Raw genomic sequence first — 13,947 nt, 5'->3', positions numbered from 1 at the left:
TTCATTTACTAGTCACCCTGCAGGGAAATTAAAACTTGATGCTGTTTAGAGGCTCCTATGAGGAAACAGTGATCTGGGGATCCATTTAACAAAAATGTTTGTTCAGCGCTGACAACCTCTCTAATGAGTAGTTGTTATTCCAGGTAATTTTTAAGCTGCCATGTGTGAGAACAAGAGAACTAACTTTTTCTGGCCGTTGTGACTTGTATCCTATGTTTTTCTCCATCCCCCCCCCCCTTTCCATCTTTAATTTTCAATTGCCTCAGAGTTAATGTGTGGAGACTAGCTTGTAAAAGCTTCACAGAAAAAGGGATCCCTGCTTTCAGGGTCATAACCATCATGGTCACAGAGTATGACCAGGTAAGAAGGGGGTCCACCAATGCCCGTGCAGTTTTCAGCTGAATTGTATTGCAATGCAGAGAGCCACCGGCTTCCTGCACCGTAATAGCTATACATGTCTCCAGCCAATCACAGACCGGCAGCTGACATCAGAGTGCACATCGCCGGCAGCGCATGATGTCACTGCCATGCACCACCCGCTACCTTGTGCCAACTATAAAGCAAGAAGAGAATGCTACTCCCCATGGGAGTGGGGACAGATAAAAGTGTTAACTTCCCTTTCAGGAGGCAAGGAAGGAGAAAAAGAGGAGAAAGACACAGAATTCTCTGATAAGATATATTACAGTTTCTTATATCTGTTTGTACTATTGTCCAGGGCTTTCCAACACTTTCTAATCTGGACAACTTTCTCATTTCACATCTCTTAATAACCTGGTCGGAAAAATTCTCTATTACATAAAATTAGTAATTGAAAAAAATGGGTAAAAATTACATCTTGTAGCTCATCCAAGAAGTCAATTTCTGCTAGTAAAAGTTTTTGTTGATGCAAAGATTACTGCATACTTTTTATATATTCAAAGCAAAATGGCCCAGATTCATTAAGGCAATTATGCCAGAATTCTGGTGTAAAACAACTTATAAAGTGGCAACACTTCTGCGTCACACAGTGCTGTGCAAAAATGTTCAGACTTTTGCATTTTTTTATGTCAGTTTCAGCCAGCTCCGCCAAAATAGGTGGAGCTGATGCATGACGGGGTGTGACGACGGCTGCTTGTCAAATTCATGATGAGCTGTGGTGTGCCTGACTGGGGTAAGATTTGTGGCAAAACACAAGCCATTTTTCAGATGCACCTGATTCATTAAGAGGCGTGTACCTCTTAAAGAAGTTGTCCACTACTTGGACAACTCCTTGTCATCCCCCACACTAGGACAACTCCTTGTCATCCCCCACGCTAGGTCCTGATAAAATAAAAAACATCTATGCTCACCTCCCGTGCCACTGCTACTCCACCGGTGTTGGCACTCGCTCTCCCTGGGGTTCTCGTGCTGTTGTTGTGACACGTGACCCCGGCGCCCAATCAGCGCTGGCGTCACTGTCTCCGTCTCCTGTCGAATTGAACATGAAGAGGAAGTCAGAGATCAGCTGCAGCCTGGACTTCCTCTTCATGTTCGATTTGTCCGAAGGCGGGGACAGTGACGCCAGCGCTGATTGGGCACCGGGGTCACATGTCATAACAGCACGGGAGCCCTGAGGAGAGCCAAACAATTAGTTTAAGAAGGGGTTGTCCTAGTAGTGGACAACCCCTTTAATGAATCAGGCGCCTCTGACTCCAGCATGCCCCCTCTTGATGATTGTTCACTCCAGTCTTGATGCATTGGGGCCAATGTCTTAGAATTATTCGCATATTAACAAAGTCTGTAACATACGTGTGGCAGCAGATGCAGCAGAGCATCACCGCAGAGAGTCCCCACTGCTAAGGCCACCAAGAACCTGAGAAAGTGGCGGAAGAGATGACGTCTGAGAAGAGGAACACATGCTACAGCCAGTACGGAGGGGGCACTGATGATTGTGATGGCAAGTGCCCCCCAACCAAGCACTGCAGGACAGAGGAAACAAAAGAAATAGAATATTATAGTCCATAAATTGTATACAGATATCATGGATTACTGTACATGTAAAAATAGATGGATTATAATTACATTTTGTACATTCATAAAGAATGACCATTTTTAAAACGTTTGACTACACTTTCTCCAATATTGTACAAGGTTGTCCAAAATATGACACAAAGTTATTTGGGACGATCAATAGTCTACATAGCTAGGTGAAGGTAATATTAGAAACTGTGGCCTTACAAAGCATTTCCTTGTTATCTACTAAACAGCAAAAACATGCTCCACTAGTAGACTGCGATCCACTGCAGAAGATGTGTGTACAGGGCAACAATCATCAGACACGGACATGTCTACAATAGAAGCAGACAGACCAACTGCGTTGGCATCCCTCTTGATCTTTTCTATGGGGTCCCCTCTCTTCCAAGACCTACACTGCTTTCAGACCTGTTAGAATTCAGAAGGCAGCCTATATTACCAAATGTAACTTTATTATATTTTATCAGTTATTTCTCTGCCATTATAACTTACTACAGAACAATCATTAAATGGCTTCTATTGATTACTGTTACATTAACAAAAAGCTTGGAACCACAGAACTACAGTTGAGTTACAGCACTACAGTCATGGCCAAAAGTATTGAGAATGACACCAAAATTATATTTTCACATGATCTGCTGGCCTCTGGTTTTTATTAGTGTTTGTCTGATGTTTATATCACATACAGAAATATAATTGCAATCATATTATGAGTACCAGTAGGTTATATTGACAGTTAGAATGAGTTAATGCAGCAAGTCAATATTTGCAGTGTTGCCCCTTCTTCTTCAAGACCTCTGTAATTCTCCCTGGCATGCTCTCAATCAACTTTTGGACCAAATCCTGACTGATAGCAGTCCATTCTTGCAGAATTTGTTGGTTTTTGTTTGTCCACCCGTCTCTTGATGATTGACCACAAGTTCTCAATGGGATTAAGATCTGGGGAGTTTCCAGGCCATGGACCCAAAATCTCTATGTTTTGTTCCATGAGCCATTTAGTTATCACCTTTGCTTTATGGCAAGGTGCTCCATCATGCTGGAAAAGGCATTGTTGGGCGCCAAACTGCTCTTGGACGGTTGGGAGAAGTTGCTCTTGGAGGACATTCTGGTACCATTCTTTATTCATGGCTGTGTTTTTAGGCAAGACTGTGAGTGAGCCGATTTCCTTGGCTGAGAAGCAACCCCACACATGAATGGTTTCAGGATGCTTTACAGTTGGCATGAGACAAGACTGGTGGTAGCACTCACCTCTTCTTCTCCGAATAAGCTGTTTTCCAGATTCCCAAACAATCGAAAAGGGGATTCATCAGAGAAAATTACTTTGCCCCAGTCCTCAGCAGTCCACTCCCTGTACCTTTTGCAGAATATCAGTCGGTCCCTGATGTTTTTTCTGGAGAGAAGTGGCTTCTTTGCTGCCCTCCTTGAAACCAGCCCTTGCTCAAAGAGTCTCCGCCTCACAGTGCGTGCAGAAGCACTCACACCAACCTGCTGCCATTCCTGAGCAAGCTCGGCACTGCTGGTAGTCCGATCCCGCAGCTGAAACAGTTTTAAGATACGGTCCTGGCGCTTGCTGGTCTTTCTTGGGCGCCCTGGAGCCTTTTTGACAACAATGGAAGCTCTCTCCTTGAAGTTCTTGATGATGCGATAGATTGTTGACTGAGGTGCAATCTTTGTAGCTGCGATACTCTTCCCTGTTAGGCCATTTTTGTGCAGTGCAATGATGGCTGCACGTGTTTCTTTAGAGATAACCATGGTTAACTGAAGAGAAACAATGATACCAAGAACCAGCCTCCTTTTAAAGTGTCCAGTGATGTCATTCTTACTTAATCATGACTGATTGATCGCCAGCCCTGTCCTCATCAACACCCACACCTGTGTTAATGGATTAATCACTAAAACGATGTCAGCTGCTCCTTTTAAGGCAGGACTGCAATGATGTTGAAATGTGTTTTGGGGGTTAAAGTTCATTTTGTGGGCAAATATTGACTTTGCAAGAACAGTAATTGCTGTTAAGCTGATCACTCTGACATTCAGGAGTATATGCAAATTGCCATTACAAAAAATGAAGCAGTAAACTTTGGAAAAATTACTATTTGTCTCATTCTCAATACTTTTGACCATGACTGTACTAGTCTTATCATCTAAATTTAGTTTTCAGAAGGGTGTGATCTAAGGGGTTACATTTCTCCTTGTGAAGAGTGACATGCCAGGCCTGATATGCCAGTGTGAGGAGCCTTGCAATGCTCTTCTTGGAAAATAAGTATGCAAGTTGCCTCTTCAGGCCACCTATTGGAAGTAAAAATCCTAAAAGTCATATGTCATGGCTTGTCAAAGGGAAGGTGCCATTATTTTTATTTTTGCATTAATTATTGATTAAATAAGTGTGAGCAGTGACAGGAGGTGCAGGGATGTGGGAGCGGAGGTCCAGGATGTAGAATCAGCAGCGAATGAGTGGTGATCAGCATTCTGGGATTAGTAGTACAATATCAGGCTTCTGATCATTACTCACTGCCGCTGTCACCATAGTGTTCAGAGCATAGCAGTGTAATCATCACGTTGCTGTGTTCTGAACTCTGATTTAGCTCTGCTATATCAGCGTAAACCTCATTCAGGCATCACTAAAGGAGGCTTACACTGACATAGCAGAGGCATATATCTAATGGCCATCAAGTGGGATACCCCACACAACCATATATCTAATGTTCATCATATGCGATATCTCACACAGCCATGTATCTAATGCACATCATGTGTGATATAATCCAGAGCTGTGTATCGAATGGCTATCATGTGTGATACCCCACACAGCCATGTATCTAATGGCCATCATGTGTGATACTCCCAGAGCCATGTATCTAATGTCCATCATGTGTGATACATCCCTCACAGCCGCATATCTAATGCCCATCATGTGCAACACCCCACAGAGCCCTGTATCTAATCCCATCATGTGATACACTCCACATATCTAATCCCAGCATGTGATACAGTCCACATAGCTAACCTCATCCCTAAGTTATGGACATCTATGGTTTGATTTCTTTCCCTGTGTGGATTGAATGGGTTGTTGAGAATTTCATGATGATGAGCTTCAAGAGGTAGTCACCGGAAATGGTTTTCACTTCACAGGTGTGCCCTGTCAGGTTTAATAAGTGGGATTTCTTGCCTTATAAATGGGGTTGGGACCATCAGTTGTGTTGTGCAGATGTCTGGTGGATACACAGCTGATAGTCCTACTGAATAGACTGTTAGAATTTGTATTATGGCAAGAAAAAAGCAGCTAAGTAAAGAAAAATGAGTGGCCATCATTACTTTAAGAAATGAAGGTCAGTCAGTGCAAAAAATTGGGGACACTTTGAAAGTGTCCCCAAGTGCAGTTGCAAAAACCATCAGGCGCTACAAAGAAACTGGCTCACATGAGGACCGCCCCAGGAAAGGAAGACCAAGAGTCACCTCTGCTTCTGAGGATAAGTTTATCCGAGTCACCAGCCTCAGAAATCGCAGGTTAACAGCAGCTCAGATTAGAGACCAGGTCAATGCCACACAGAGTTCTAGCAGCAGACACATCTCTACAACATCTGTTAAGAGGAGACTTTGTGCCGCAGGCCTTCATGGTAAAATAGCTGCTAGGAAACCACTGCAAAAGGACAGGCAGCAATCAGAAGAGACTTGTTTGGGCTAAAGAACACAAGGAATGGACATTAGACCAGTGGAAATCTGTGCTTTGGTCTGATGAGTCCAAATTTGAGATCTTAGGTTCCAACCACCATATATTTTTGCGATGCAGAAAAGGTGAACGGATGGACTCTACATGCCTGGTTCCCACCGTGAAGCATGGAGGAGGAGGTGTGATGGTGTGGGGGTGCTTTGCTGGTGACATTGTTGGGGATTTATTCAAAATTGAAGGCATACTGAACCAGCATGGCTACCACAACATCTTGCAGCGGCATGCTATTCCATCCGGTTTGCGTTTAGTTGGACAATCATTTATTTTTCAACAGGACAATGACCCCAAACATACCTCCAGGCTGTGTAAGGGCTATTTGACCAAGAGGGAGAGTGATGGGATGCTACGCCAGATGACCTGGCCTCCACAGTCACCAGACCTGAACCCAATCGAGAAGGTTTGGGGTGAGCTGGACCGTAGAGTGAAGGCAAAAGGGCCAACAAGTGCTAAGCATCTCTGGGAACTCCTTCAAGATTGTTGGAAGACCATTTCTGGTGACTACCTCTTGAAGCTCATCAAGAGAATGCCAAGAGTGTGCAAAGCAGTCATCAAAGCAAAAGGTGGCTACTTTGAAGAACCTAGAATATAAGACATATTTTCAGTTGTTTCACATTTTTTTTTGTTAAGTATATAATTCCACATGTGTTAATTCATAGTTTTGATGCCTTCAGTGTGAATGTACAATTTTCATAGTCATGAAAATACAGAAAAAGCTTTAAATGAGAAGGTGTGTCCAAACTTTTGGTCTGTACTGTATATATACACTGCTCAAAAAAATTAAGGGAACACTTAAACAATACAATGCATCTCCAAGCCAATAACACTTCTGTGAAATCTACCTGTCCAGTTATGAAGCAACACTGATTGTGAATCAATTTCTCCTGCTGTTGTGCAAATGGAACAGACAACTGGTAGAAATGATATGCAATTAGCAAGATACCCCCTCTAAAGGAGTGGTTCTGCAAGTGGTGACCACAGACCATTTCTCTGTTCTCATCCTTTTTGGCTGTTGTTTTGGTCAATTTTTCATTTTGCCATTGCTCTCACCCCTAGAGGTACAGTAGCATGAGGCGGTGTCTACAGTACAATCCACATAAGTTGCTCAGTGCATTTCATCCAGGATGGCACATCAGTGCGAGCGGTGGCAAGAAGGGTAGCTGTGTCTGTCAGCACAGTGTCCAGAGCATAGAGCAGATACCAGGAGATGTAGAGGGAGCCATAGGAGGGCAACAACCCAGCAGCAGGACCGTTACCTTCTCCTTTGTGCAAGGAGGAACAGGAGGAGCACTGCCAGAGCCCTGCAAAATGACCTCCAGCAGGCCACAAATGTGCATGTGTCTGCACAAACGGTTCGAAACCAACTCCATGAGGGTGGTATGAGGGCCCGACGTCCACAGATGGGGGTTGGCATTTGCCACAGAACACCAGGATTGGCAAAGTCGCCTCTGGCGCCCTGTGCTCTTCACAGATGAAAGCAGGTCCACACTGAGCACATGTGACAGACGTGACAGAGTCTGGAGACGCCGTGGAGAGCGATCTGCTGCCTGCAACATCCTTCAGCATTACCGCTTTGGCAGTGGGTCAGTAATGGTGTGGGGTGGCGTTTCTTTGGAGGGCCGCACAGACCTCCATGTGCTCGCCAGAGGTAACCGGACTGCCATTAGGTACCGAGATGAGAACCTCAGATCCCTTTTGAGACCATATGCTGGTGCGGTTGGCCCTGGGTTCCTCCTAATGCAGGACAATGCCAAACCTCATGTGGCTGGGGTGTGTCAGCAGTTCCTGCAAGATGAAGGCATTGAAGCTATGGACTGGCCCGCCCGTTCCCCAGACCTGAATCCGATTGAGCACATCTGGGACATCATGTCTCCTTCCATCCACCAAAGTCACGTTGCACCAGAGACTGTCCAGGAGTTGGCGGATGCTTTAGTCCAAGTCTGGGAGGAGATCCCACAGGAGACCATCCGCAACCTCATCAGGAGCATGCCCAGGCGTTGTAGGGAGGTCATACAGGCACGTGGAGGCCACACACAATACTGAGCCTCATTTTGACTTGATTTAAGGACATTACATCAAAGTTGGATCAGCCTGTAGTGTGTTTTTCCACTTTAATTTTGGGGGTGACTCTAAATCCAGGTCTCCATTGGTTAATAAATTTGATTTCCATTGATGATTTTTGTGTTATTTTGTTTTCAGCACATTCAACTTTGTACAGAATAAAGTATTCAATGAGAATATTTCATTCATTCAGATCTAGGATGTGGTATTTGAGCGTTCCCTTTATTTTTTTGAGCAGTGTACAATACTAATATATATATATTTGTCTTGCAATTTTCATATTGGCCAATGGGGCTATTCTCTAGGCTTATACTTCATGTTCTTTGCAATGAGTCTGGTTACCATCACAGTCTTTTCAGCAGTCTCATTATCATCACAGGCACAGCTGATAACTTAGGATCCACCATTCACAATATGTGATATGAGTCTGCTCCTTCTCTCTTCACTATGGTCTTTCCATAGGTTCATTAGATGCTTCAGTTCAAAATTAGGAATTAAACTCTGAAGTCATTGTATACAAACCTTTTAGCAATGACTGCTGGGAGTTGGTGGATTCCGGGGACAGGTGGTCATTGTGATGAATGCACACACGACTGTCAATCTGGTAGAGCAGAGCTGGGCACAGTAAGGTGAACTGCTGAGGTGTGATCTCCGAGACCCAGCCAAGCCCAAAGTTCAGGAGTAACTGAGTTACATTGAGACACTGCAGTGTAGAAACAAGGCAAGAGATTAGGGTTACAGTAGAAAAAAACCCTCTTTTCTCTATACAGTTTCTGGTATACTAAGATAGGCGAGACGGCTTTGTTTCCATTAAATTGGGTCTAGTTTTGGGAAGGAAATGGGTCATTAGAAATTTAAAATATTGTGTGATTATTTTTATTTGAAACATTTTTTGCTTAGTTTTCTATATTACTGTCTATATATTAAAAAAGCCTAACATTTAAGCTATTTCATTGCCACCATTAGACTGGTCATTTCTAGGTTCTGAGAGTCAGGCTCCGTCCCTACATGAGCTCATTGGGCAGAGGAACTGCATATGGTCATACAAATGTAGGATCTGATCGCCATGAGAAGACTACGAATTCTGACTTCAGCTCGCTTTGGTTTCCAGGGACCAGTTTTTGTGATTTACCACAATATCATATTTGGTAAGGTAGAGGACCCCCCAGCCGGATAGATATTGTATTCGCTCTATTACTTCCAAAAATATTGGTTTTGCCTTAGGCCAAGAGTTTGTTATACATTATGGCAATCTTGCTCAAACATCCTGATATGTTTGAACATAGAATCAGTGTCTACAATGACTTTTCACTTTCTGTGAAGTAGATTAGGGATATATTTTTGATTTCTTGTTAAAATAGCACTCATTGTAAGCAGTAACAAGAACATACTTTTTTGATAAAGGGCATTAAGGGAGAACTGTCAGCAGGTTTTTGCTACCCCATTTGAGAAAAGCATGATGTAGGGGCAGAGACCCTGATTTCAGTGACCATCACTTTACTGCTTTACTGGTTTCTGCAGGTTTATTAAAAAACTGTTGTTTTCTCTGCTGCAGATCTACCAGTCCTCTGAATGCTGTGCTGTGTATAAACCCACTCACACCACTGATTGGCAGCTTTCTGTGTACACTGTGCATAGGCAGAAAGCAATCAATAGTGGGAGCGGAGTTATACAGAGCTTATGAATATGGAGGACTACCTGGCAGCAGGTCTACTAGTCTTCTAGTGATAATCTTCAGCTGATAAACAGTGATTATATCAAAACTGCAGCAAGCAGCCAAGTAAGTGACAGATCACTGCAATCAGGGTCTGCTCATACATTAGGCTGCTCTCAGATTACATAAAAACCTGGTGTTAATTTACCTTTAATTGCGTGCTGCTGCTGGAATATTTTCATGCAAAATACTATTATTCAGTTTGCAGGTGATGTAATAAAAGTCTGGGGTGAGAGTGTGGCCATCAGGTTCTGTCTCCTCTGCAATCCCCTTTCTCTCCTCGGGAGGAGAGCTGATCTAAATTAAGCTCCTAGTTCTACTGGTCTGGCAGCGCTGGAGGATGCTTGGAACACGACCAGTTCTTCTCAAACTTTGGCAACCAGAATCCACCAATCTCTGACCCTTGCTGTGGTCTTCTGGTCCTTGCAATTTTCACTCCGGCCACTATGCTTAACATTAGAGCTCACTCACATTAGAGTATAAAGCGGACGAGTGCAATCAGATAAAAAAATTGGATTGCACTCGGACCAATGTTATTCAATGAGGCAAGGCAGATCTGTGGATTTTTTCTCAGTTGTATTTGCCATGAGATAAAATTGCAGCATGTTACGATTTAACTCCGAATTCAGATGGGTGTGAGAAAAAAATAATAATAAAAATCGCATGCCATACGGGACCATCAACATGGCATCCGATTTTTATGGATACATTACAATTCTGTAGCATAGGAAACTGTAAATGGCCCTATAAAAGATTAATAGCTGCTGAGTAAAAAACAGATTGTACACAGATGACAAGTGAGAGAAAATCATCCCACTCTCCTTGATGAAAATGGGACTGATTTTTTATACTTCCTGTTCAGATCACCTTTCAGTAGTCATCTCATTATCATCTAAGGCAGGATTGCAATCAAAGGTATATATGTGTGGTCACAGCTCACCTCTTCCCCCTCCTGGCACCGTTCACAGAGCATGTCTAGAACACTTTCTCATTGAAGTCAATGAGTCAGATCCAGTCTATAGCTGTCTATGTTTCAGATCTCCAAATACTGTTTTCAGAATCATGTACAAGACAGAAGCCGCCATTATCATGTACAGAAAATAGAATAAAAAAATCTAACATCAAAATATAAAAACAGAGTAGAAAAGAAAATTTGTATCATTATCTGGTTTTAACAGATAAAAAAAATAAAATAAGTGATACATTCCCTTTAAATGGAGATGTGGTGGTGTATGAGCCTGATACAATCGACGTGAAAGAGATTACCATTATATATTCGCACTTGTATATTTAGTATGAGATTACATGAATGAAAGACTAAAGGAAGCACCATGTTATAGGCAAACAATTTTTGAGAACTTTTGAATCTAAAAGAAATTAATGCTCCAAAAGTCGTACAGAATACATTAAGTCATGATATTTTCCTGTTACTTTTAATATAAAGTCTACACTCCCATACATCCCCAAAAATACATCGTGGACATCTTTAGGCTGTGTGCCCACTTTGCGTTTTTTAAGCGTTTCCGCAGCGGCAAAAACGCTGCAGAAACGCTTAAAAAACGCATGGTAGAAGGCCTCCCGTGTTCCCCAATGATAATCCGCATGTGCTGTGCACATACTGCGGAAATTTCTGCTGCGGATTATCATTGCGGAAAAAAAGCAGTACTACCAATTATTTTGCGGAAGCGCTGCATTTTCGCCGCCATTGACGCATGGATTACGCATCACTGCATCTGTACATGCGGAATCCATGCGTTCCAATGTGCGGATGGTACCCGGGCCTAGAGGACAGGAGACTCTCCTCCAGGCCCGGGTACCATAGAACCTGTAAAAAAAAGAATAAAATAAAAAATAAATATTATACTTAACCTTCTGATGGCCCGTGGAGCGCTTGTCTTCACTTGCCGGCAGATCGCGGCGGAGTAAAGGACCTGCGCTGATGTCATAGTCATGTGACGGCAGGTCCTTCAGTGCAGTGTACCGCGAGCTGCCGGCAGCCAGGATGGGGAGAAGCAAGACTGCGTGGGCCATCAGGAGGTAAGTATAGATTTATTTTTTACCATTCTTTAAAGGTCACAGTATATAAATCCATGCCGGTTGCATGGATTTATATAGTGTGACCAAGGTTGACAAGCACTTTCCAAGTGATGCTAAAATCGCTTGTCAACCCGCATGCGGAAATGCATGTGAAGAACGCTTCACTTCCACATGTCCCTGGCAGGAAAAGGCATGTACAATCCGCATGTACAATCCACATGCGTTTTTTCTGCCAGGGAGATGCAGAAATGCTCAGGAAAAAATCCGGAGTATTTCTGCATCGTGGGCACATAGCCTTAGACTAATTCTTCATGTCCTTTCAGGAAGAGTTTTCAGCAAGGCTCCATATTATCAGAAGATTCAGGGTTACATTGACAGGTAACACCTCTATACACAGCTGATTACACAGGATCCACCAATCACAATAGGCGATGTCACAGCAGACCCAGCTCCCCCTGCCTTTATAATGGCTTGTGCACAGGCTCATTAGATATTACAATACAAAATATGGTGTTGGGATCCGACCACTTTGGCTATGTACATGTGTTTCCTTAAATGGAACCTGTCAGGTCAGAAAACACTATTAACCTGCAGATGATTTGTTAATGAGCACGTTCATAGTGTTAGTGTTAAAAACACAGCATACAGTAGACAATTACATTTATTTCTTCCCGGAGCCTCCTGCTTTCAGTGATACATACGTGCCGGCGCGGCTTTAATCACTGCATACAGCACCCAGACCAGCGGCTGTAAGTATGCTCTGGGATTTTGAATGACAATCAGCTCCGCACTGATGAATAAAGTTCATTTTTCCCCTGGGTGCTGCAATTTCAGAACAGCAGCTGGGCATCTTCCTAACGCTATTAACCTGCAGATTAACCCCATATCTGCAGGTTATTAGTGTTATATGACCTGACAAGTTCCATTTAAGCAACAAGAAGTTAAAGTCTAAAAAAAACCTCAGTGGCTAATGTGAAAATTGCAAGATTACTTCTTTTTTTTATTTTTAATACAGTTGGTGATATGGAAAAAAAGCATTGTAAAAAAATATTTAAACAAAATATATTTAACAAAAAAAAACCTTTTAAGTTTTTTTTCACGAACAAAAGTTCATTTTAATCAAGTAGATCTTGTAATAATAATAATTTAAACAATTGAATGTGTATAAATAAAATGTCCCTGTGCTGAGATAATCTTATACATGTGCCCCTGCTGTGTACTGTGTAATGGCTGTGTCTGACCGTACAGGAACATGGTCTGATCATACCACTAAATAATTGCAAGTCAAATTTATGTATGAGATAGCCAAGAGGATTGTCTATAAAATGATGGTAGTCTCTCGTTCAAAGCAGTAGTGGATGGTGAGATATGGAGCCTGAGAGTCACAAATTCAAAACGTTGTTACCCTTTTGCTCGTCAGTGTATATTACACAAAAATCTATATAGATGTGATCACAAATCAAATATGTCATCATCATAATCTCAGGTTGGGACAATTAAAATTACTTGTATGATATTTGTGCTTACACTGAACCTGAGACTTGATGCCCATAGTAATCCAGCAGGCACAACACAAACCAAGTGCAACAAAACAAGTGCTACTAGCTTATCAGGTGTTCAGGCTCATAGGTTGGAAACACCAGAAGCATGGCCTTCAAACAAACAGGTCTATAAAGTAATTAACTCATTTATTAAAGCTCAAAGTTCTTCAAGGCATATATTTGTAGCAGTGGAAAGCACACAGACACATCACTGAATTTAAAGGGAACCTGTCACCTATTTCATGCTGCCCAAATTGCAGGCAACATGGATCAGAGTCTGCACAATTGAAGTTAGGTATATCATCAAATATCATTGAAATGAAGCCCCACTGCATTTCAGAGAGGACATTAATCGGAACAGCCAGCTGGGGACCTTAGGGAGAGACCTGACTACTCCTAGTCCAGTTTAGTTTCTGAAATGCCAGAGTGTTTCAGAGAAAAAAAATAATATACATAGTTGCAATCAGGCAGCCATGCTCTGATTTGTGCTGCCAGCTGTTTGGGCAGCATGACTCAGGTGACAGGTTACTTTTAAAAAAGTTGTCTCAAGTTCATAAATGGGTAAAGTTGCAAAATGCTTGTAGATATATGCAACTTTGCAATGTACTCCTTATTAAAAATAATTTTTGTTCTCAAGAATAGAGGGAATTTTAATTTTATGGTGTAAGCCCGTTGCCTAGGATAGCGGCCACCTTACAATCCCATTGTGGCTGCTTACATAGACAAGGAGTGCACAGGCAGGTTCTATGCTTTATATCCTGCTCGTGCCACTCTGAAGCCGATCGCTGGATCCTACAACCCTTAAATCCCCTGCGCTTCTCCCATGCTGCAGAGGCAAAACTGCCTTTGCCAGCAGACTATAAGAGAACACAGTTCAG

The 13,947-nt window shown here is 42.6% G+C and overlaps 1 protein-coding gene across 2 annotated transcripts in view; it reads right to left on the bottom strand.

Moving 5' to 3' along the window:
• Positions 1–13,947, bottom strand: part of SLC39A5 (solute carrier family 39 member 5) — an 83,454-nt gene that overhangs the window by 36,953 nt on the left and 32,554 nt on the right. For both annotated transcript variants that reach the window (XM_073663741.1, XM_073663742.1), the window contains exons 5-6: positions 8,300–8,480; positions 1,768–1,937 (exon numbers count right to left, since the gene is read on the bottom strand). In XM_073663741.1, the coding sequence (XP_073519842.1) occupies positions 1,768–1,937; positions 8,300–8,480 (351 nt within the window). The remainder of the gene's footprint in view (positions 1–1,767; positions 1,938–8,299; positions 8,481–13,947) is intronic.

This window comes from Phyllobates terribilis, unplaced genomic scaffold (genome assembly GCF_046119375.1).
Source record: "Phyllobates terribilis strain yellow unplaced genomic scaffold, ASM4611937v1 Scaffold_2__4_contigs__length_985480577, whole genome shotgun sequence".
NCBI classification, from domain to species: Eukaryota; Metazoa; Chordata; class Amphibia; order Anura; family Dendrobatidae; genus Phyllobates; species Phyllobates terribilis.
The sequence above is the reverse complement of the archived record's forward strand: the minus strand, read 5'-3'. Positions and strand labels throughout refer to the sequence as shown.